Raw genomic sequence first — 25,815 nt, 5'->3', positions numbered from 1 at the left:
ATTTTATCAGCACCAAGCATTGTGCACATAAAGAACGTTGTATTCTGAAAAGTTATATGAAAACACATTTACCTTTAAACCTGCCAAAGCCCAAACAAAAAAGAATTAAAGGAAAAGCACTTAAAGAGAATCTTTCAGTGGGATCAACCCTCCTAAGCCGTCCAAGTGGGCATACAGATCACAGAAAGCTTAATAAAATGACACCTTGATATTTGCGATCCAATGTCTTATTCCAGAGAAATACATGTTTTTCTTATTATGTAAATGAGCTGTTTAGGTCTATGGGCTGGACATAGATCTCCTCGACAATCTGCCTCCAGAGCTTATTATAAATGAAATGTGGTTTTACCAGTGTGAGACATTTAATGACTGACAGTCTGCTCTCCTGATCTACATGTCTCACACTGCTAATGCTCCCTTTCAATTAAAAAAAGCTCTGGAGACAATTTCTCTAGGAGATCTATGTCTTGAATAGCTCATTTACATATTAAGGAAAACATGGATTCCTCTGGAATAAGACATCGGATCGCAGGTATCAAGGTATCATTTTATTCAAATTTCTATGACCTGCATGCCCATATAGACGGCTTATGAGGGTTGATCCATAGGCAGATTCCCTTTAAACAATTTATTAAGTATAGCCAGCTGGAGGTAAGGAGGAAAGTAAATAATACATTATGCACAATAAATTATGCATAGATCAATAAATCTTTCCTGTCAGGTGTCAAAAGTTCAGGCTGGTGGAAGTGGAGTAATGGTGGTATACCTTGGGTTCTCTGATACCTGTGGATGGACAATTGAACAGTAGTGTTGTAGCCAAATTCATCCCTTCATGGCTAATGTTCATCCTATGGCATAAGTACACTCAGCAGTAAAATGCACCATGGTCATACTGTATAATCATTGATAGCTTCCTGGAACATAACAGTGAGTTATTCTTTCTTCGCAGGATTTCACAGTCGTCATATCTTAATCCCATAAAGTATATCCAGCATGAGGTACAACATGCTGTTCAGAGCATCTACAAAAAAACTGTCCTGTCCACATGGGCCAATATTCTTGCAGACAATTTCAACCACTAGTGGAATTTTTACCGTGATGAATTTCACCGGGTCTATAGGTCAAAGGATTACCGAAACACGACCACACGCTCTCATTAATAAAGTGGTCATTCAATGAATATATATATATTTTTTTTTCATTATGCTTCATTGCCCCTAAATAATTAATTGCCCGTAAAGCACTTTGTTTTTACTTGATAATTGCCTTTACTACTCTGTGACATTTCAAAGAAAACATACTTTGAAAAGCTGTCCAGGAACTGTGAGTCTCAGATGACCAGTCCAAGACACGTCCCTGACCTGATCCCCTTGGCTGACAGGTCCCTCCCTATGTGTGTGTATAGAGAGGGACCCGATAGTCTAGGGAAGTGGGGTGGGGAGAAGCTGCCGATGATCAGCCTCCAACTAGTCATCTGAGATGCATAATCCCCAGCCAGCTGTTCAAAGATATCAAATGTTTTGTCTGCTATCCAAGGGGAAACGTATCTCCTTGCGGAAAGTGACATGTTAAGCATGTCATGTCAAGATGAGGAGACTTTCAAGCCGCAATGCTCCCCTGGGAAATATGCAAATTGTCTCTTCAAAGAGGAAGAAGACTAGAACTCTAGTGCCACCTATAGGAAGTAGCAACCCCAAAAGTTACTATTGACCGTTTAACGAGCCTTGTCACATGACTTAGGATAATAGGCAAAAAATTTAGATTTTGGCTATTATCCTAAGTCATGCGACAAGGCTCGTTAAAGGGTTGATATTGACTTATAGGAAGTAGCAATCCTAAAAGTGGCACTAGAGTTCTAGTTCTCCTCTCTGAAGAGACAATTTGCAAATGTTTTGTCTGAAATGCTAGTGTTTTAGAGTAAAACATACAGGGCTGCAAGAAGTTAGCCAATGTCAGATTCAAATGGCTCTTGGTTCTCTTTAATCGAAATATACAGTATGCACAAAGGAACATACAGTTCTTTAAGTTAATGTGTTCAACGCAGGTAGAATGGGCAAGCGCTTTGACGGAGGCCAAATTGTGATGGCTAGTTGGTTGGGTCAGAACATTTCCAAAGTAACAGGTGTTGTGAGGTGTTCCTTCTATGCAGTCATAGCACCTTCCAAAAGTGGTCCTAGAATGGAAACCTGATGAATGGTGGCACTAGACAACTACTGAAAGAAGGCAATCTGACAGAAGCAGTATGGGCAATGTTCTGCTGTGAAATCTTGGGTTATTGCATTCATAAGGATGTAACCTTTAACATCTACCTAAGATTGTAAAAGATCAGCTACACCCTTCCTGTTAACAGTATTTCCTAATAGTAGGGTAATGTGCCCTTCTGCACTGCAAAATTGTTCAGGAATAGTTTGAGGAAAGTGACATTGAAATCAAGATGATGATGATTTCACCTCTAAATTTGACAGATCTCTATCCAATTGCGCACATTTAGGATGTGTTTAAGAAACATGTTAGATCCACGGAGGTGAAGTCAGCCGCTTCAACACAATGAGCTGAAATGTGAAGAAAACACGTGACAGTGTGAGCATTTATATTTTCTTTATTAATTGACTTTATATGATGACTAGGAAAAATGTTTTTACGTACTTATTACATTATTATGCAAAGTTGATTTCACATAGATTTAGGAAAAATGATGAATCATTAAAGAGAACCTGTGCCATTGGCTGTAATGTCCTATCTGCAGACAGAAAATTATAAAGCAGGACGAGCTAAACATTTTAATATGTCTTTTTTATTCATTTTTTAAGTTTAAATCCCTAGTCTGAGCTTATAATAGATCCAGTGGGTGATCCTTCTCAAGAAATAACAACCTTCCCAGTATAATTATACATACAGACATAAGCTGTGAATCACTCTGTAGGACCACCCACTGGACCACTGATCCCAGAATGAAAAGGGATATAAATCAATAAAATACAAGTTATGCTAAACTTTTTCCCACAAACATATATATCTATCTTCTCAGCATCTCCTGCTCTATGCCATACTGCCCACATATAGAGCTGCATGTTCACGGTGCGGTTCACTTAAAGAGGTGGTCCACTACAATGTATATTGCGCTATCGATTAAAACCATTCAAATAAGTCTTTCTACAAATACCTTATGTTGATATATTTGCCTCTGAACGGCGTTATCGCTGCTCGCTCAGCCCCGATCATGTGACCCCTGTCTGCAGCCACCGCAGACACCCAGTGATGTCGCATCAACTTCTGGACTCTGGAAGTTGACTTTGCATCACCGAGGTGTGACCCAGCCTCACGCACTCCCCTGATGGACTGGGATTCGGGCGGTGTTTCATCACATGTCACAGCCCAGTATTCAGGACTCACTTGCAGGGCCCTGCCAATGAAAGCAGAGGAGAGAGGGTAAGCTTCTACAGCAAGCGCTGGATACTGGCCTGTGATGTGCGGTGAAACACCACCAACAGCCCAGTCAATCAGGGTGAGTGCGTGAGACTGGGTCACGCCTCGGTGATGCAAGGTCAACTTCCAGAGTCCGGAAGTTGACGTGACATCACCGGATGTCAGCAGCGGCAGCAGCCGGTGGCCACGTGATCGGGACTGAGCGAGCAGCGATAGTGCCGCTCAGGGGCAAATATGTCAAAATAAGGTATTTGCAAAAAGACTTATTTGAAAGGTTTAAATCGATGTGCACAATATACATTGTAGTGGACTACCTCTTTAAGCTTATCTGCAGAACTGCTGTATACAAAAGATTACACAGCATCAAAAACAAATAAACCTGACTCTTTACAGCTCATCAATTCATTGATCTCAGTAGTACAATTTCTCAGCTACTACAATATATATCATTTAGTACATGTAACCCTGTGTATTAGATTTCAGTGAAGTGTCCAGAAAAACAAATGAGAAGACAGAAAAACAATGACAACTTTGGCATTTTAAAAGCAATGCAGCGTGTGATTTACTCCGGCTGCAGGCAACTATAATTGGCAGCAAAATCCTTTGTGTTTGTTCTGTTGTTATTATTTTGCCTTCGCTCTCCCAGAAAACGTTGGTTTGGTTACTTTGTTATTAAAAGTGATAGAGAAAGGATCTCACAGCGGGAGTTATTTGGAAATGATAACATTATTCTGAATATTGGACTGGACAAAATGTGAGCCTGAAGCTTTATAGATCATTGATAAAGACAGAAGGTTGTACAAGCAGTAGGACCCTATGTGATGGTCACTTCATGAAGATATAAGAATAAAATAAAAGGCACACATTGAAGTCAATCAGGAAGACTTCATAGAGGGAAAGGTTCTGTGGACTTCATGATAGGCATTCCGGAGAAGCACATAAGGAAAACAGGATTCCAGCATGTCTACTGTGAGGAATGAAGACTCCTCCACAATCTGAAATATAAGAAAACACATAGGTAGTTAGCAGGGCTATGGAGTCAGAGTCGTGGAGTCAGAGTTACATCTAGTATGGCGGAATAAAAGAAGGTTTTTTTTGTGCCACCCAAGCCTGGACGGTGTCTACTATTTTCTAATTGTATATTATTCCAAGTGAGCTCCTTGGGATTTTTTTGTGTCAAAATACCCGGATTCCTACTTATCCAGGATGAGTGTTGTAGGCAATCTTTTTTTACTATTGATTAAAACCATGCTTGTCATAAAAGTTGATGGTGTAATATTCTGAAGATAATATGGTTTCCTTGATCCATGCAACAAGGTTATAATAGAAAATGTATTAAAAGTGAAAAAAGAAATTGAAAAACATTATCGGGGTCTGACATGTGCTGGGAATACTGAGTAATGGAACGATGATCATTGCTACATGGATGGGAATGTGGCTAATAAATAACCCCTGCCGTGCAGTGATGAGAAGCTCCTTTCTATATTTCCCTCTAGACCAGGCATAGTCCTCAGTAAATGGGTAATAAGAATTATCATGTGTCTACATAGATAGACAAATGAAGCAAGGTTTGGTAAATACATGTATTGATTTAGACAGCTTTAGTCACTTTCATCCCCACTGTGATAATATAGAGCTGCTCAGGAACAAGCCCAAACTTCATTACGTCTGTCACAGCGAGTGCACATCAGCACTCAGAGCAGGAAAAAACCCTCATGGAATTAGCTACATAATTGGCTCTGCTGAGGAAATCTCACCGTGCAAACAGAAGATATCAAAATTATTTAACTTCACTAGAATTAATTATCTGTTTTATTGCTTGAAATCTTATAAAGTAGATTTCATCAGATGAATATGTCATAGTAATAATGGATTTGGCTAAGATGGTTGCTTATACCTTGGCTAAATGCAGGGTCAAGTTTGCCGACTTGAAAATATGGTTGCTTCACTTCTTATTTTATTTGACAATTCAAAAGGTCGTTTCCTGGCTATTAATCCCAATATGTTTCCTGCCACATCTGGTGTATATAAAATAGACACATGACTGATAGCGATTTGGGTAAAATGGCCACAGCAGCCCTTTATTAAATATTTACACACAATAACCAGAGCGCCCACAACAATGGTGACCCTACAACAATATAAAATAATGTAAATATCAAACGGCTATAAACAGCTAATAGGTCTAGTCCAGAGGTAAACCCACCATGTTACGAATCTTCCTGGCCACACCGCACCAGCCCAAGGAGAGATGTATTAATATTCCATAACTAATACCCTAACCTTGCAGGACCTACACCCACTAATTACATAGGGCCATTACAGAAGCCATTATTCCCCACTAGTGCCTTCACACCAAAGGACATTACCAATTAACCAGCCTCTAAACCAGACCTATCTCTCCACCACAGACCTGGCCGCATGACACCTTTTGCAGTTTGAACCCGCCATAGCTTGAAAGTTTGTTCAATACCGTCCCTCAGACCCAGCATCCACAACTCAGGACCGATGGTGTTGAGATGGACACTATCAAACCGTAAATGATCCTCAAAAGCATCTTCAGTTCCTAATGGCGCACCACCACCCCTCCAGCCATTACTGGTGATAAAAAGGGCACCTGACTTATTCACTTTAATTTTTGTTTTGTTCAACCTGTCAACCGACCTCACACATCTGCATGTCAACCGAGCCACGATATCTAACCAGGTGATAAGAATTCCCGGCTAAGTAGAAGACAACCTTAATAAATCAAATTTAATATCCTGAATTAACTCTCGAGAAGACCTAATGCCAATGTTGCTACCTCCCACGTTAAAACAAGCACATTCAGTGGTTGGTCCAGTCTGCAATAATATGAGAATTCCGATAACACGTCATTCAGCAAATTCCAGGACCTATCCTGCCCAAGCTGCCGGCCATCAGGATGAAGGTCAGCTAGCAGCATCCACCAAAACACATATGAGTGCCTGAAAATCTATACTAAACATGCTCCTATGGTAAAAAGACAACAAACACAACATTAGTACGCATACAGCCCCCATATGTACCACAAGGGGCTGGCTGGCAAATTTTAGCCTGGGGGGCAAGCACACAACGGTGGCCCATGAGTCACGGCTCATCTGTATCATATTTACCTCTGGCTGCTTCATAAATTAAAGGTAACAGGGCATTAAAAAAATGAAAACTGGTGTGTTATTGGGATGGCACACACGTATGCAATTACAGATAGTTTGCTGTCTGCAAAGCTATGTTCACACATTGCGTTTTTTTATGCTTTTTTAATGTAAATTTTCAGCTGCGTTTTACAGTACCAGCAAAGTCTATAAGATGCCAGAAATCTCATACACACACCTTGGTTTATGTTTCACCAGTATTTTGTGCTTTGCATGTTTTTTTGCACAATAGAGCATGTCACTTCTTTCAGCGTTTTGCATTTTTCACCCATTGGAAGTAATGGGTGGTGAAAAAATGCTGAAAAAACGCACCAAAAAATGCAGGTATCAGGTTTTGTAGCATTTTTTGTGCCAAAACCTGATAAAATAGAATAAGATTTTTTTTTTCACTTAACTTTATGAACATGCATAATGAGACAAAAGAACAGTGAAAAAACGCAGCAAAACCGCAGCAAAAAAACAAGCAAAATCCTGAACAAACGTTCCTGACAAGAGATTAGGTTTGTGCTGCAGAAAAAAAAATGCTGAAAAAACACCTAGTGTGAACATAGCCCAACAGTGCGGGACATGAATAAAAACACTTTTCTGTAGGTATGCAGAGGCATCTAGGAGGGTATACAGGGGCTGTAGGAAACCTGCTTATATGCATTCATAGGTGATGGGCAGGGTTTATAAGGTATAAAACAGATGGCAGATTCCCAGTGTTCCTAGGAACCCTCATTCATATTTGGCCATTGAAAATGGACTATCACTAAAGAAGATCTGTCATCCTCAAAACTCAATTTAAACTATTTAAACAGCCATAGAAGGAAATAGTCTCATATAAAGAACATCCGATCTGTAGTGTAGATTTCATTTCTTCTTTTATTTCATATGCAAATGAGGCTTCCTCACTGTACTGTTGGTGTGGCCAAAGGCTCACACATTGTTCTGCCCTTTCAATCAGTATGTCTCATACCTCCTCTTAGCTTGATTGACAGCACGCGTCTGCGCATAGCGAGCGCTACCAGAGTTCAATCCTTTCCCTTCCATGTCTGCATTGACATTGCAAGAGCCCAGGTTGTGCGCACACCATGTCAGTGCAGGTGTGCACTCACCATGTCAGTGCGGGTGTGCGCTCACCATGTCAGTGCGGGTGAGCGCTCACCATGTCAGTGCGGGTGTGCGCTCACCATGTCAGTGCGGGTGTGCGCTCACCATGTCAGTGCGGGTGTGCGCTCACCATGTCGGTGCGGGTGCGCGCTCACCATGTCGGTGCGGGTGCGCGCTCACCATGTCGGTGCGGGTGCGCGCTCACCATGTCGGTGCGGGAGCGCGCTCACCATGTCGGTGCGGGTGCGCGCTCACCATGTCGGTGCGGGTGCGCGCTCACCATGTCGGTGCGGGTGCGCGCTCACCATGTCGGTGCGGGTGCGCGCTCACCATGTCAGTGCGGGTGCGCGCTCACCATGTCAGTGCGGGTGTGCTTTCATCCCCCTCTCCCGTCTGCAGTTCCCATTCACTGCACTCAAGAATCACATAGTAGTGGGTGGTTGATGAAGAGAGGAGAGAGGGATGAGCTTGCACCTACGCTGACCCTGTGTGCATAGGGCCAGACATTAAATTCAGTCAGCACTCGCTCTGGGAAAGTTAGCTTTGTCAATCTAGCTAAGAAGAGATGCGCAGCATGGTGACTGAGGGAGTGGAATAGTGCACTGAGCCATTGGCCATGATAAGGGTGAACTGAGGAGCCCTCATTTACATTAAAAAAAAACCTAAAAGTGAGTTTTATAGGGGCTATGTACCCTGTAGGAATGTATAAGTTGCTTAAATTGTGTTTTGGGGGTGGTAGATTTCCTTTAAGCAGGGTATATGTTTTTTTTAAGTGTAGTAAAGCATGGTACGCTGTGCTTTTCTACACTTCTAAAATGTATTAAAAATAATACATGTACTCAGTGTAAAGATGTAAGCACAGGAAAAAAATAATCTGAGACTATTAATTGACAGTTTAAGAAGAGATCTAAAAACTTTTCATTAACTGTGACTTAATAGTGACTTAATAGTCTCAGATTTTTTCTTTCCTATGCATTAATGAAATGCGATGTTTAAATTTAAGAACATATAGTTATAAAAATGTAAGTATAGGTCTACTGCATCTGACCATTGTAGAATGACTGCAAAGCAGTGGCTCTGAATAACCTGTCCTGTATTACATATGATGTCTGTATATACAGTATAGGATATATAAGTCATATTATCCTGTATATGCACCTGATGTCTGTGCACATAGTGTACCACATACAGTATACAAGATAATATATGACTAGAATATGATAAAGTGTGAGACAGATATCAGATATTACACCAGCTGCATATTATCCAGTATATAACATCGGATGTCTGTACATAGCATATACATCCAGTATATAGGAGAATATGTGACTGGTGTATGACATACTGTGACTAAAGACATCCAATGTCATGTATAGGATGTGACAGTTATATACTACACTATGACTTCAGATATCAGATATTACACCAGCCAGATATTATCCTTTATATTAGATTAGATGTTTGTACACATCCAGTACACAGCATCAATGGCGGACACAGGCAGAAGAGGGTCCCTGTGCAGGAGCAGTATATGAGCCCTTTACAGTCCAGTAGCTCATCATAATGCATAATTCCACATATTTTGGAGGTGGAAATGGGCCCCCTGACCTCTTGGGCCCCTGTGTGACTGCACAGGTTGCACCAATGATATGTCCGCCCCAGCACAGGATAATATGTGACTGGTATATGCTACACAGTGATACAGACATCAGATGTTATAATACATATTGTCATCTATATCTGTGTGTACATATAACAATGTTTATACTATATTATATCTGATGTCTGTAGTCACAGTATCTCGTCTACCAGTACTGTATGTACTGTGCTGTGCACTGACATTAGATGGTATAATGGTTTATTCACTGGACTGATCCTGCACCAGTTACAGGACATCACACATTATAAATGCTGGCTGTGTATATATAATCTATGAGTCCACAGGATCAGTCCTGTCCAGGGTCTGTATACTCATGTCTGCAGTGGCTGTATTATCTGGGGCAGTTTGAACCTTCATACAGATCTGAGCCGATGATCGCACACTGACAGCCCGACCCCCGACCTACATGAAGGTGCAAACTGCCATAATAAAATCCTCCTGATCCTCCCTCAGCAGAGCGGCCATAAAGTTCAGGATGCGGCCCTGGACTTGTGAGGGGTTATCAGGGCACATTTTCTATGTACAAACTGTGTAAATCTCTTGCCTCCATCACTTCAAGGCCCCACACTTACCAAGATCAAGGGACGTCTGACCTCCCACACACTGCTCACGGGAAGGTCAGCGTGAGGTGAGCAGTGTCTGCTCTGTAGTGTTGAGCCATCCCTGTAGTGTTCGGGTTCGGTTCGGTTCGTCGAACACCGGGATGTTCGTGGAACTGTTCGTCGAACACCGTCGAACACCATTAAAACCAATGGCAGGCAAACAAAAACACATAGAAACACATAGAAAACACATAGAAAACACCTTCAAAGGTGTCCAAAAGCTTACAAAGTGCTCAGAAGACACTCTCTTTAAAAAAGCCGGCCGGCAATTCAGCAGCGGCATACACCGGTAGCCGACAATTTAGAACAGAAAGAATAGAGCATCACACATAGATTAGATAGATAGAAACATGTCAGTCACATATATAAGAAATACAGTGACAGTGTTGCTTACTGTACTTGTCATTTAGTGTTAAAGGATTTATTAAAAAAATAATAGTGTTGTCATGCACCGTCTCTTTAAAAAAGCCGGCCGGCAATTCAGCATCGGTGCCCGACAATTTAGAATAGAAAGAATAGAGCATCACACATAGATTAGATACATAGAAACATGTCAGTCACATATAAGAAGTACAGTGATAGTGTTGATTACTGTACTTGTCATTTAGTGTCAAAATAAAGGATTTATTAAAAAAAAAATTGGCGTGGGGTTCCCCCTAATTTTAGTCTCTAGCGGAGGTTAAGCAGACGGCTGGGGCAGATGTTTGAAGCCTGGGAAGGGGGTAATACCCACGGAGCTTCCCAGGCTGCTAATATCAGCCCTCAGCTGAATATCTAGCCTTTACTAGCTATTAAAATGAGGGACCCCTATTTTAATAGCTAGCAAAGGCTAGGCAGACAGCTAGGGGCTGATATTAATAGCCCAGGAAGGGTGCCATGAATATTGGCCCCCTCCCAGGCTAGAAACACCAGCCGTCAGCCGCCCCAGAAATGGCGCATCCTTAGGATGTGCCAATTCTGGCACTTAGCCTCGCTCTTCCCACTGCCCTGTAGCAGTGGCAGTGGGGTAATAGGGTTGGGGTTGATGTCAGCTTATAATGCCAGCTGATATCAAGCCCAGGTTAGCAATGGAGAGGCATCTATAAGACACCCCCATTACTAACCCCATAGTCAAAGTAAAAAAAAAAAACACAAACACCCAGAATAAAGTCCTTTAATTGAAATAAACACACAATTCTTTATTGTTCTAAATTAAACCATACTTACCATCACGCCCATTCCAGCTGAAGCCAATGTCTTCTGCAATAAAAGTAAAATAATAAACCAACATCATCCTTACCTTTCCATGGTTCCCAGGACGGCTCCAGCTCTGCTACATTCACATGACAGGCTGGATCGCAGCCGAAAGCTGCCATCCAGCTTGCCATGCCGTCGAACGACTCGAACATCGCCCAAAACAGCTCGAATTTGAGATTGGCGAACAGTTCTGTCCCTGTGTACCACCAACATATTGCCAAACCAAAATAGCCACCTAATCCGTAACCAAATGAGGGTGAAAATATGAACAAAAATGCAAAGATTTCAAATGCCCAATACGGCAAACAAATTCATCACCCAAACCTCAGAGGGACGCCTTAGTCACCGCCCCATTGCCGAAAGAATGCAACCCATACTCTTCCGGCTTCTCACCCAAATGCGACAAAGAATCCCTCAGAACCGCAATAAACTGGTATCTGGAAAGTGAAGAACCATCTTGGTGCTGCAAAGAACCTGGATAATCACCCCTAGCATCAATAAAATGTTTTACCACCGCAGTAGGACAGGCATCATACCCCGGAACTGCAAACAAAACCAATTTCCCCCAACCAATTTGATCTGTTTTGATTGCCGAAAAAAACAGTCCAATCTGTCCTCTATCAAACGCACATCATTCAATAACAAGCCTCCTTCAACCTGCCTTGAAGAACTGACCAAATCACTAATATGAAAAGCGCAGTAAAAGGCCAAAACAAAAGCAGCTGAAAACAAGAACACCTCATAATTTGAAAAACAAACCAACCTTAAACAGCACAGTATCATCCCAAACAATTCGAATGAAACTGGCCTCCTCTTATCTCGACTAAAAGAAACCCTGTAAAAACCCTTCAACATCTGTTTACCGAAAATATAATTTGTCACATTCTTGAGATCTTGTGACTTAAACAAAAAGGTTAACGCCGTCATCTTCTATGGCACCGCCAGAGCGACAAGCATAGAGGGTGGAGTGCATCAAAATCAAATGCTATGTATGAAGACGATCATAGTGCAAATACAGGTGCTACACCCTGCATTGAATGAGCAGACAACAATTGTAGAGAAAAAAGAATCAATGCAGATAGGGTATGCACACCTAACAAGTTAATGAATATATGTTTTTATCGATACAATGGAACACACAAACATATTAAAATAATTTAAAAACATGCAATAAAAATGCACAGCATGCCCCTGTCTTAAACAACGCATAAGCAATTAGCATGAACAGTATGATATGATAATCAATGTAACAAGAAACCGTAGCAATCAATAAATGCTAAATATGTATATATAAGCATGCGTTGCTACATGCGCTCAATGAACGTGCCAAAAAGAACATCAAACACCTGCAATGATGACATAAAGCAGTATTGGAAGTTATGGAAACCCAAAAATACTTTACTTAAGTCTCATGGAGCTGTAAGAAGTTCAGATAAATAATCATGGTGTGTGCATGGAAAGACAATATGCGATCATGGGCGTCCCCGGGATGAAGCAGGCAGTGTGCTAAATGGAGAGGACTGAACCCCGTCACAACATGCAACCTGCAAGGTCAAAAGCCGAAAGTAACCATGTATGAGATACCAGCGTTTGGTGTGATAACATAACCATGAGCACAGATGAAAAAGTAAGGAATGGTAGAAGATAACCACAGGCTAGCATAAGCCTGATCATGGGGAGAGAGTTAGAATGGACAGAGAATCAAGAAGACAGGGATGCAAGGACAGGCCCATGCGTATTGCTGCTGGGCAGCTTCATCAGGGCCTTACTTTTCCATCTGTGCTCATGGGTATGTTATCACAACTCATGGGGGTGGTGACACCGCAACGTCTAGGTAATTATGTCCCCTTTAGGACTGCCTTACAATTACTAATATTATTTACACCATTATACATGTTTATGCTATCATATATATCTCAGGATACCAGAGTGTTGATGCTTCCTTGATCTTGGACAAATAGGTACAATCCATGAAGATATGGAAAATTCAGCCACTCTCTGAACTCCTGAGCTACTGTTATTTCTCTAATATATATATGTATGATACTCTACCTCTCCTTTGTTGTGGTGCCACATCTTGGTAATATCTGGTCATCACCCTATTTTCATTATAATGTTGGTACTATTTTTTAATTCAATTAATAAAGCAATATTTTTTAACTTTGTACCTCGGTTCTTGGGTGCATTTTTCTGTATATGCTCTTTCACGCTTACTACACTGAATCCTTTCATATAATCCTATTTCTTTACACAGTGGTTATACTAATTCATTTGATATGTACTGTGTATATTATCCCTTTTAGGATTTATATTATAATGTTTCAGAGTGCAGATTTAATTTGTTAGTTATATTAAGTGGCTCTCTTAGCTTGCACCTGTTCACACTTGTCTTTTTCTGTTTGGAAGTGGTGGTCAGCTTTTTGATGTTTGTAGTACACGCTCTCTGACTGAGCGCTCCACCCATCAGCCTAAGGCGTTTTTAAATAGAACTTGATCCTACCTGCCCATATAATTGTAGGCTTTTAGCCCGGGAGAGGCATCATGTTAGGTTTAGGGTCCCAATAGAAGGGGTACGCCTTGTCACTGGCTGCTGGGCTCACACAAATTGGCCAATTTGTGCTCTAAGTACCTTCATTTTTTAACATGTTTTCTACAGAAGTAAGGCTGAACTCATACCGCATCTCCTGAACATCGGGGGAAGCAAAAGAGTATGGAAACATTACAGCACAGGATCACAGCTGATTCTTTATGTTAGGCAAAACATTTCACTGCCTGTTTTTAAGCAATATTTTACCTCCAAGAAATAATCAGCTGCGATCCCATGCTGTAATGTCTGTATACTCTTTTGCCCTCCCCCCTGCCCAGGAGATGTGGTATGATCAGACCATGTTCATGTACGGTCAGACACAGCCATTACACAGTACACAGCAGGGGCACATTTATAAGATTATCTCAGCACAGGAACATTTTTTTTAAACACATTCAATTGTGGAAATTATTATTATTCCAAGATCGAGTGATTGAAATGGTGATCAAAATTAACTTTGCTAGTGGGAAAACCCCTTTAAGGCTTTAATATTTAAATAGCGCAGAATACAAATGTGTACTCTTGCATCAAGGGTGAGATAACATACCATATAAGTTCTGTTGGATCATAAAATTGAACACTGCCTTTAATAAATTGTCTCACTGCAGAAATCCCCATAAGCACTTCCCAAGAAGACGTCCGACAAATAACTTACTTTGCCAGGAATAAATTTCTATTGGCTGTTAAATTTCCCTCTAGTGTCCACAACAGGGAAAAAGCAGTATTACAACTTGTCAATAAAAGGAATTGCTTTTCATATAACACGTGAAAGTGTAAGTGGATCAGGTATAGTTGGACTTTCCGTCTTATACATAATTATTCTTACTCTACTGAATCAAGATACCTGATTACAAACTCAGGTCAGCTTTCTTGGTGTTGTCCCAGCCTTAACTCTGTTATCAAGATACTCTATAACCAACTTTTCTCTGCTCCTGGCGAGATCTGAACCATCTACTCTGCTGTGTCATAACCAATTTGTCCCCGGATATTTCTGGTACTGTTAACACCCTTAACTCTGCTGAATCAATATACATTATTAGAGATGGGCAAATTTATTTGAGAGGAAATTAATTCTACAAAAATCCACAGTCTGGAGTGTAATTCGCACTTACAAGTCTGTTCCTGTGAGATACCGCACTCTTACAACAAGATTCCAGATCGCCTAGACTATTCTGCTGCTCCTGTGCTGTCCACACATTTGGCTCTGCTGTATCTAGTACTCCCAGTTTCGGATCCACCTGCCATCCTGCATATGCAGCTCTACTTGTCTTAGCTGTTCCCTGTGTCATCGGGCAAGTCCAGCTTCGCTGCATCATCACCTACGGTCCGTGCTTCTCACCCTAAGCTACAACTTCACCTCACCAGGTGAACTCTCAATAGCCAGGTTTTCACACTATTTGGGATTAGGCACAGAAAGAGGATACACAGGTGGAAGCTACTCCGTTATAGCGTGTAATTAACAGCCTAGGAACAGGCACACTGAAAGTACAAGGACTATGGGCTTTGAAGGTCTTAAGGAGTTACAGCCACTGAGCAAGGGGAATGTGTGGTGACGTGTGGCTGCAGAAACTGAATTGCTTGTAGGCCCGGAGATATGGGGGACCCTAAAGAAAGTAATGGGTCATTACATAAATAGACTGCTTGTGTGCTGCAGATACTGAAGGCGGTTGGGGCATAATAACATCTGAAGCACTTCTTACAAATGAATAGAAACTGCTAGTTCTAGTGTACCCCCTAATAGGGTATTCAGAAAGGGATTGCCGAGATGAGACATTCCTTTAATGTTACATAAAACCCATAGATATACACAGTTAAAAATAATGTCATTATAGTGTTACCTATAGCTCAGGAGAAGGATGTACACAGCTCTGTGTGTGCCCTGACAATTCTGTCTTTGCAATGTCTCCACGGATTCTTATGCAATGCAAGTGTTCAATGTTCCTAATTATAGTATATAATACTCTGCTCGTAATGAAATGTGCATGTTATTTTCTTCAGCGCAGCACATTTCCCTTCTGTCTCTTAGCAGCATCCTGGATACTCAGGAAGAAATGTCAGTGTATTTTCATATATCTGATTCATGTTCAATGCCATGAAGATTTTAACCTTCGCTTGTCTGAATACATTTCCAAACTATGGCAGAAGGACAGGACATCTGCAGAGCTGGGGCATAAATAGTTATTTATCCCATTTAAAGCTTGACAGACATAAATCTGTGAACAGCAGGACAATTTTGAAAAATTACCAAAACAATGCAGAAATTGTGCAAAATGTTTCTGCTATGCTGTAATATTTATCCAAATAGAAAACTTTTTGTCACAAAAAATCACAAAGAGGGCCTATTCTAAATAGAATTAGGACACTTTCTAGTATAATCTACTAAGAGACGTAAGGCTTGACATTAAAGAATGAATAGATGACCCAAACTGACCTTTTCATTGGAATCAATGAAGTGGTCATTATGGGTCCTTAGTTCCATGATTGGGCTGGAACTTACATCTGTTGTACGGGCTCACAAATGCATTCATAATACTTTAGTTTGAAACTGGCCTTATGAGATAAGATAAAATAGGGAGTGACTCTATTTGTGAAGCTCCAGCTAGTGGGAGTCTTCAAACGGACTCCGTCAGCATGAAATCACAGTTCAAAGCAAATACAGGCGCTCCGTGCACCCTTGGCATGGCAAAACACTTAGTGCACCTTCTCACCTACTTGTTTTCCATCTTTCTCTTCCTCTGCTGTCAAGCAAAGAAAAGGAGAGGGATGGAGATAGAAGGAAAAGAATAGACGGGAAAGTGCACTTAAATGTTTGGCCACACCAAGGGTGCACTGAGTACCTGTATCAAGTACCTGTACTTGGTTTGAACAGTCATTCTGTGTTGACAGAGTCCCTTTAAGGTATTGCTTTTAGGAGAGGTATGCAAAACATCTCTACTTCAGAATGAAGAAGTCATTGTCCCAACATCTCCTGTAGATGTCTTTACAGGGTTATCACATAAGGAGGACACTAGAGAGACCATTTTTTGTTGAGCTATTTTCCAAAATGCAAAACAGACCAAAACAGATTTCTTCCAATTTCTGTAATACTGTCTATCCAGGATCCAGGAATCGTCCTTGCCATATTTCTGCATGAGCCGCTCTGAACCTCTAACTGCGTCTACTTTTACCTACTCCCCTAATATCCACTTAGGCTGTGTGCCCACTATGCGTTTTTCAAGCGTTTTTGCCGTGGAATTTCTGCAGCGAAAATGCTTAAAAAACGCTTGGTAATACGTGCCCCATGGTCCCCATTGATAATCCGCATGTGCTGTGCACATGCTGCGGAAATTTCCACTGCGGATTATCATTGCGGAAAAATATGTAGCATGTCCATTAATTTTGCGGACACACAGCGTAATCGCCGCCATTGACTTGCATTGGACCGCGTGACATCCACATCACTGCATCTGCAGATGCGGATATCATACGGTTCAATGTGCGGATGGTACCCGGGTTTGGAGAAGAGGAGACTCTCCTCTAGACCGAGGTACCATATAGCCTGTAAAAAATTGAATAAAAAATAAAGATTATACTTACCTTGTGATGGCCGCGGTCTCCTAAGAGGTGCGTCCGGTCTGTTGTATGGGTCGCAGTGGTGTGAAAGGACCTGCCATGACGTCATTTAGTCATGTGACAGGTCACGCGACTGCTGACGTAGGCGGTCACGTAACCTGTCACATGACTAAATTACGTCATGGCAGGTCCCTTCACACCACCGCGACCAATACAACAGACCGGACGCAGCGGAGAAAACACAGGGGGCCATCGGAAGGTAAGTATAATCTTTATTTTTTATTTTTTACCATTCTTATTCTTTTTTTTAACTATTACTTGGTCACACTATATATGCCTGTTGCATGGATTTATATAGTGTGACCAAGTTGTCAAGCACTTTTCCAAGTGATGCTAAAATCGCTTGGAAAAGCGCTTGATAACCCGCATGCAGAAATGAATGCAAAAACGCTTCACAAACGCTTCTACCTGGCAGGAAAAACGCATGTAAAATCCGCATGCGTTTTTCCTGCCAGGGAGAAGTGGAAAAAATATGCAGCATTTCTGTATCGTGGGCACTTAGCCTCACAGTAAAGAACAGAGGTATGTATTAGGCTTTGGTCAATGCTATTAATTCTTAATACTTTCCATAGAATTTTTCTGAAAAATCAGAGAGGGATTTAGCTGTTCTTCCTTATTTATTGTGAATTCCCATTCCTGATTTCTAATTACTAGCTTATGTTATTGTGTCTGTTATTTTATAGGAAAAAATAAAGCATAACATAAACCAGGTGGATACCACTATAGTTAATGGGATCCTTAGAGTGCCATTAACATCCCTCATGTAACAGATCAGTTCTCTGCATAGGACAGAGAAACAGAATTGCCCAACGTAGGTGTCACTAAAGCCTAAGATAGTCCATAATTGCTTATAATACATACAGTACAGACCAAAAGTTTGGACACACCTTCTCATTTAAAGATTTTTCTGTATTTTCATGACTATGAAAATTGTACATTCACACTGAAGGCATCAAAACTATGAATTAACACATGTGGAATTATATACTTAACAAAAAAGTGTGAAACAACTGAAAATATGTCTTATATTCTAGGTTCTTCAAAGTAGCCACCTTTTGCTTCGATTACTGCTTTGCACACTCTTGGCATTCTCTTGATGAGCTTCAAGAGGTAGTCACCGGAAATTGTCTTCACTTCACAGGTGTACCCTGTCAGGTTTAATAAGTGGGACTTCTTGCCTTATAAATGGGGTTGGGACCATCAGTTGTGTTGTGCAGAAGTCTGGTGGATACACAGCTGATAGTCCTACTGAATAGACTGTTAGAAGTAAATAAAAACGAGTGGCCATCATTATTTTAAGAAATGAATGTCAATCAGTGTGAAAAATTGGGAAAACTTTGAATTTGTCCCCAAGTGCAGTTGCAAAAACCATCAAGCGCTACAAAGAAACTGGCTCACATGAGGACCACAGAAAAATCTTTAAATGAGAAGGTGTGTCCAAACTTTTGGTCTGTATATATTTATAATACATAGAAAAATAAAACAGGTCTGAGTTGGTTTAGCTGCCAACGATACATGACATAGGTATACAGTATATTAGCCATAACAGAAGCTTAGAAATTTGGATACGGTCACAATATACAACAGCACAAAATGTAATGGAGGCATTTTGAGCCAAAATGTCAAGATGACCAAGCGTCACTGCTGGAGTATAAGCCGACAACATCGCCGGGTAGTACATACACATTTGCCTATCCCATTGCTTATGATGGCTCCATTCTCATTGAGCACACCTCACTCCAGTAACAGTAGTCCCACCATCTGGTGCTGTTCTATTTATCTTCCTATTGAAACTGCTCTTCATGGTGCAGTCCAATAAGTTTATTTAATCATTGTCCTCCTTCTCTCCACAGACCTCCACATTCTGCACATTATCTTTATACATGGTTCCTATACTGTGCATAACTAAATTATATTGAATGTTGTTGTATATTATGACCTTGGACTGTTCGTATTGAGGCTGTTACATAATGAACCATGACAAAAACCATACTTCCAGGGACTTTATTACATAACTGAGGAACCCTATTTATATGTAGTATATGATGTTTTTACGCCACTTCCTAAGATTATTACCTATATCATTCTATATCAGTCTGCTTTTCAGTGCATGTCTTCTGTAGCACCCTGAGGATTCGGCTGCTACAGGGGTATTGCACCTCAACCCAGAGGTGTGATATTCCACTCCCGGGTAAGGAAGGAGTGTGGAACTGAGCTCAGATAGACTGCATGCACTACATACATCCCATTCCAGAGGAGCAGGCCGACGGTACTCCCACTTAGAAATGTGCAGGTACAACCGAGCCTGTTCCTGGCTGGAGTGGGAGGGGGGTGGTACATCCCATGTAGTGTAGGGGCAGATAGGGGGAGCAGTCTGGGTAGTGATAGGAGCTCATTGGGTGCTGGTCACCTGAGCTCACACATAGAGGGATATATAAGGAGGGCACCAACTAAGATCAGGGTCAGACGCTGAGAACAAGTCAGTTGGAGAGAGAAAAGGAAACAGCAGCCCTGGAGAGAGAGAGAGGAGAAAGAAAGAGAAAGACCCAGAGGGGGAAGACTGAAGGGACCCAAGAACCCAAATTAGAGCACCGGGTGAGGAGTCAGCACAAGGGTACCGGAACCCAAGCTGGTGGGGGCAAAAACATCCCTAGCCAGAGACCGGAGACCGTGGGCAGTGTCTGTCACGGTCACCCACCATATTCACCCCGAAGGCACACCACATGAAGGGTCAGGGAACCCAGGGCCAAGGGTGTCCCAAAAGAAGGCCCGAGGGAGCTGGACCTAGGTGGATCACTGGTGGGGACGGCTGAAGAAAGGACAGAGGGAGAGCTCAGGGCCACGCTCCGGACTTGTTTGGGGGTTGGCCGGATCCAGGACCTGGTGGACGCAGCACGGCTCGGGTGGTCACTAACAGCTGGAGTGACCGAAACATCCGCAGTAAGTAAACTCCCTTAACTGCACAACCCGAGTCTGTCTTCATTGCCGGCTGCACCGCACCACCACAACCCCCATCCTCTGCGCCTGTCCCCTCTGAGGCTATACCCCTCCCGTTGGGGGTTATCCCACCAAGCTGCACATCCACCATCAGCCTCAGCGGACCCTGCTGCAGCGGCGGCCACAGTGACCGCATTACAACGGGTGGCGTAGTCGACACAAAAGAACTCTTATAACATCAGTAAGGACTGCCACATAACACTTAGCTTGACGCCCTGGGCACGGGACCGGGTCACAGCCGCTCGGAGACTACAACCCCCCCCATCTGATCCGGTGCCGGGTATTCCCCTCAAAAAGGAATATGTCCCAGGGGGCGCGTCACTTCCACTATCATTCCACTGATTCGTGGTTATTTACATTTCCAGTATATCTGTTGAAGGCAATAAGGACGGAAACGTCACTTGTACATAAAGTTGGATGGCTTACACAAGGAATCTTCCGTTGAAAACTCACACGTTTTTAGTGCCATGCTCTTTCTAAATTCTGGAATTAATTTAGTGACCAGGCCAAATTTTTTAAATCTGACATGTGTCAGTTTATGCGGCAATAATTCTGCAATGTTTCAACATCTACCACTGATTCTAAGATTGTTTATTTGACATAATTATATTTTCTCATACTGGTACATTTAGGTTGATGTGTTTTGCTTTTATTTAGAAAAATATCAGAAATTTGACAAGAATTTCAAAAAATTAGCAATTTTCAAACTTTGATGATTATCCCTTTAATCCAAAAAGTTATACCACACAAAATAGTTAATAAATAAATAATATTTACCCTGTCAGCTTTACATCGGCACCATCTGTAAAACGTTCTTTTATTTTTGTTAGGATGTTAGAAGATTTAAAATTGTATCAGTAATTTTTCATTTTTTCAAGGCCATTTCCAAAATTTATTGTTTTAGAGACCTATTCAGTTTTCAAGTGATTTCGGGGGAACTATATATTGGAAAACCCCCAAAAGCTATAACATTTTAAAAACGGCACCCCTCAACATATTCAGAACTGCTTTCAGGTAGTTTATTAATCTTTCGGGTGCTTTTCAAGAGTTAATGCAAAGTGGATAACAGGAGTGAAAAACGTAATTTTTACCAACTAAATGTTGCTAATTTCTGAACAGGTCACTATAGCTGTCAGACTGAGGCCGTTATTTGGCCATGAATTCAATTGGGAGCCATCAGGACCACACAATCATGATCTTGGGGTGCCGATGGAGTTAAAGAGGGAGTCCCCACACTCCATTAACCATCTAGATGCTGTAGTCACTATTGACAGCAGCATTTAAGGGGTTAAACAACCATGGTTGGAGCCAATACTGATCGTGGCTGATGCAGAAGGGTGTCAGCTATAGTGTACAGCTCCTGCACTTTCATCCATCGGGGGGATGCTAGTCACTTATATCTCAGGCCAGTCCTAAGGAGTATTGGTGATCAGTAATGGGTTAAGGAGGGTTGTCCTACCACGTGCACCTCAATAATACAGACGTGGAGTGCCGTGCATCTTGTCAATTGGAAGTTTGGAGGCCAAGACAAACTTTTGATCTTAATTATGTTCAGAAGTCGTTCCTGCACTAGTTTTGCAGTGTGACAGGGTGCATTATCAAGTTGAAAGAGGCCACCATTGCCATGAAGAAGCGTACTTGTTCTTTTTTTACTGCTTTCAACAAACCGATGTCAAGAACTGACTATTCACTCATTGCCTGATATATACAACCCCCTGACAGGTACCATTGTAATAAAAATGATATTAAGGCTATGTGCCCACGATGCAGAAATGCTCAGGATTTTTTCCTGAGTCAGTAATGGTACGGCTGCTCATGTATATACAAGGTGCAACAATTTCTACAGCCACAGGCTATAAGTTTGTTTCTGTGCTCACTCACATCTTATCTGTTGAGTATTACTGTTAATCCACCTTGCATTCATGTTTGGCATTTTCTGTTAATCCTTGCCTTTAACAACACAATGTACTGGTGGCCCATTCCTCCACACTAGGTTTTAAGACCTCTGGCAGGAAAGATTAGGGACCTTTTGCCTTTTACTATTTCCTAAGCAAGGCTGTAGGGGCTAGCACATTAGCTCTTAACTTGTGCCACCTCCTACACTATCAGCGCTGTCCACTCTCATTAATGGCAGCGGCCATCTGCAGGGATTTGCATTTAAATTGCTTTTTCGCCTGTAAATCTCTATGCACTTCCCGAATATAAATCTAGAAAGCAAGAAGTGATACAGGAAAAAGGAATTTTGCATGGAGAGAGGACATAAATCATGAGAGATGTGAGTAAATCAGTGCTACTACATAACGTTCATTTGTAGTGTATACCAATGTTAAATAAAATACCAGCAATTCCACATGTTATAATTAAATCAATATTCACTATCACTAACCATTTTCATTGTGCATCGGCTGCATCTCTAGTATTTATTATTTGAGGATCAAATCCTTGTGGGTGGGATCAAGTCTTATTAAGTAATACCCATAAGAACAGACACCTACAAATAAAATTAAATCATCCCACAAGTAGCTATAGAAAACTTACCCTTAATAATTTTAATAAGGGGAAGAAAACAGGCTTCCAATGACTCATAATGTCTCTCACATTGCATGAAATACTAAAGTTTAATAAAAAAGTGAAAATTTGCCACAGTCTTACAAATATATACAGTAGTCCAACAGCCAGAAAGGTCTTCCTGATAATAGACGAGCACATGTCCAGGCAATTTGAGCTTTTCTGCATCTTCCAGGTTTATAGCTACGTTACTATTTGGCATTTCTGCTGAGGATCACTTATAGTGGAAATACAAAAAATTCCACAGCAATTTGTTCATCTAAGATGTGCTGATCTCCAGTCCCAACAGGTAATATTATGTATGTCACTACTGGCTAGAAGTTAAGCAAGGATTTGCAGAGCCCTGGTCCAGCGGCCACGTCGTTAGTCCATGGCCATTGGTCCAGAGCCCTGCGAATCGCCTCCTACTTATAGTGTGACTTCATCGTTATGCCAGACCTTCTAATTAGAAGAAGCATTGTGGATGCCAGAAGATAGGAGTTGGTTTGCAGAGTTCAGGTCCAGCAGCCACAGACTAATGGCGTAGTCACTGGACCAAGGTCCTGCAAATCTTTTCTGCTCAGTTCTACTACTCATTGGTAATTCTTAGAAAAGATCTGTCACTAGATCTACAATATAAACAGAATATATTATTAAGTAGCTCTCTTAGCGCTGATGCGTTTACTTTGATAACCATGTCAGAATAGCTCTATAGCTGTATCTATGCGCACAACACAATTGTTAATATGCATGTTTCTTCTGTGGACAATCAACACAAGATTTCACATCGTGCTGCCAAATGCAATGTATGAATATGATTTGAATGTTGCCTTAGATCTATTACTGTACACGTTCTACACGTCCACCACATCCAGAACCTTCAGAGGGAACTTGAAAACCCATCTTTTCAAGGAATTTACAGCCTGCAATGACCCCACTGCCACCTCACCACCACTGGAGCTGCTGCAACCCACAACCTACTGTCTCCTTCCCCATTGCCCTGTAGACCAGAGGTGGGGAACCTCAGGCCCCAGGGCCTTTTACGGCCCTTGATTACCTTTTCTCCGGCCCCCAGGCAGATTCCTGGTGACCGCAGTGCTTGGGCCACTGTGTTTTGATGGCCACCAGTCCATTAATTTCTTCTTGCTCTGTGCGCACACGCATAAAACGTTCACTACTGAACGCTGAGGCGTATACAATGAAAGATTACATCCTGACACCAGTGCCAGTGTGTCACCCTACCTGGATGCCACAAGTGTAATAAAGCTGTGTCTGAGAGCAAGGGGGAGGTTCTCTGGTCAGGGGAACATTAGCATGCAATGCCTCCTGTCTCAGGCCAGTAGGGGGAGCAGGCTGCCCCTATAAAAGCTGGTACTGGGGACAGGGTTAGTGAGAACTGGATTGCCTGTCTCAGCTTTGAGACGTGTCCCAGAGTGGAGCAGGGACAGAAAGTTGATTGCACCTAAGAGGAAGTGTGGCAGCAGGAGGAGAGCCACCAGCCAGAGACAAGAGGCGAAGAGAGCCTGTCTTGGCAGAGAAAAGACTTAATTTTACCAGACTTTGGTGTCTGAGGCTGGAAGGATTCCACATCCCCCAGCAGAGAACCAGTCCGCAAGGGACTGTACATTCCTTGGCCTAAGAAGCCTGGAGGCCCTGCCACAACCGAAGGGACCAGTAAAGCCGTACAAGGCTGGGAGCAGAAAGGAACCCACGTCGCAGGCCATACAGGCGAGAATACACGGAAAGCTTGGAAACGTGGGCTGTTATCCTATAACGAGGAGATAGCCAGAAGGAGCGCAGAAAGCACGGTAGGCCTACACCCTCACCCTGACCAGGGCCAATTTCCCCGTTGCTCTCAGACATCCAGGTCCCCTCCTAGCCGGGACTGTTTATGGGTCAGTTTGCCTGTTTAGTAAAGACCCTGGACTGCAACCTGTTGTCTGTGTGCTCCTTGCTCCTCCAGCACTATCAGCACTGGGACTCTCACTACCATCACTCCCACCATCCACTATACTGCCCTGGGGCCGCACTCTTCCCGTGGGGAGTCACACTACCATAGCTGCACACCTCATCAGCCCCAGCGGTCTGCATGCAGCGGCGGTTCCTAATAACCGCAAATCCACGGGTGGCGTAGTCGGACATAATCAATAACAAATAACGGACTACCACTGGCCTGACCTCCCTGAGCCACGGAACCGGGTTGCCACTACTACTCCCATCGTTTCCCTAATTGCCCGGATCCGAGTGCCCCACGGCCCAGGTGGCGAGTCAGCTTTGGCGTAGTCGGCAGGATTTCGTGCCCGCAACCACCGGGTACTGCGTGCCTGAAAAAAGACTTTTGTAACTTACCTGTGGCGAAGTTTCCCGCCGTCCGGAGTCTTTTCCCGCCATCCGGAGCCGTTTCCCACCATCAGACGCCATCTTGGACCGTTTCCCGCCGTCTTCTGCCGTCTTCCCGCCATCCGCAGCTGTTTCCCGCCATCGGACGCCATCTTCAGGACGCCGCGCGGGAAGAAGAGGGGCGTGGACGTCAAAACCGCGCGAGATCCGAAGCTCCGCCCCACGCACCGACGCTGCGCAAGGTCCTGGAAGGGAGAGAGAGCGATGCTGACGTCATCAGGACGCGACGCCAGGTCCTCGTCCATAGCAGCAGCAGCGGAGCCGCGGCCTACAGAAGAGGATCGTCGGAAGGTAGGCCACACTTCACTAGGGGGGGAGGAAGATGTCGGACACAGAGGCGCCCACTACCACCAACGCAGCTGCAGCAGCGGTGATGCCCTTTTCCTTGCCCTACATCCCTGGAGCGGCCTGGCTGCCCAAATACTCAGGGGAGCCCCATGCCCTAACTGACTTCAAGGAAAGACTGTATAGTTTGTTCCAAGT

General features: G+C 42.6%; 1 protein-coding gene across 2 annotated transcripts in view; it reads right to left on the bottom strand.

The window, feature by feature from the left end:
- Nucleotides 1-3,696: 3,696 nt before the first annotated feature.
- Nucleotides 3,697-25,815, bottom strand: part of NCKAP1L (NCK associated protein 1 like) — a 419,671-nt gene continuing 397,552 nt past the window's right edge. For both annotated transcript variants that reach the window (XM_073670044.1, XM_073670046.1), the window contains one exon: nucleotides 3,697-4,421. In XM_073670044.1, the coding sequence (XP_073526145.1) occupies nucleotides 4,302-4,421 (120 nt within the window). In that variant the 3' untranslated portion in view covers nucleotides 3,697-4,301. The remainder of the gene's footprint in view (nucleotides 4,422-25,815) is intronic.

Source organism: Phyllobates terribilis, unplaced genomic scaffold, assembly GCF_046119375.1.
Source record: "Phyllobates terribilis strain yellow unplaced genomic scaffold, ASM4611937v1 Scaffold_2__4_contigs__length_985480577, whole genome shotgun sequence".
NCBI classification, from domain to species: Eukaryota; Metazoa; Chordata; class Amphibia; order Anura; family Dendrobatidae; genus Phyllobates; species Phyllobates terribilis.
Note: the sequence above shows the minus strand (reverse complement) of the source record. Positions and strands in the feature narration are given on the sequence as shown.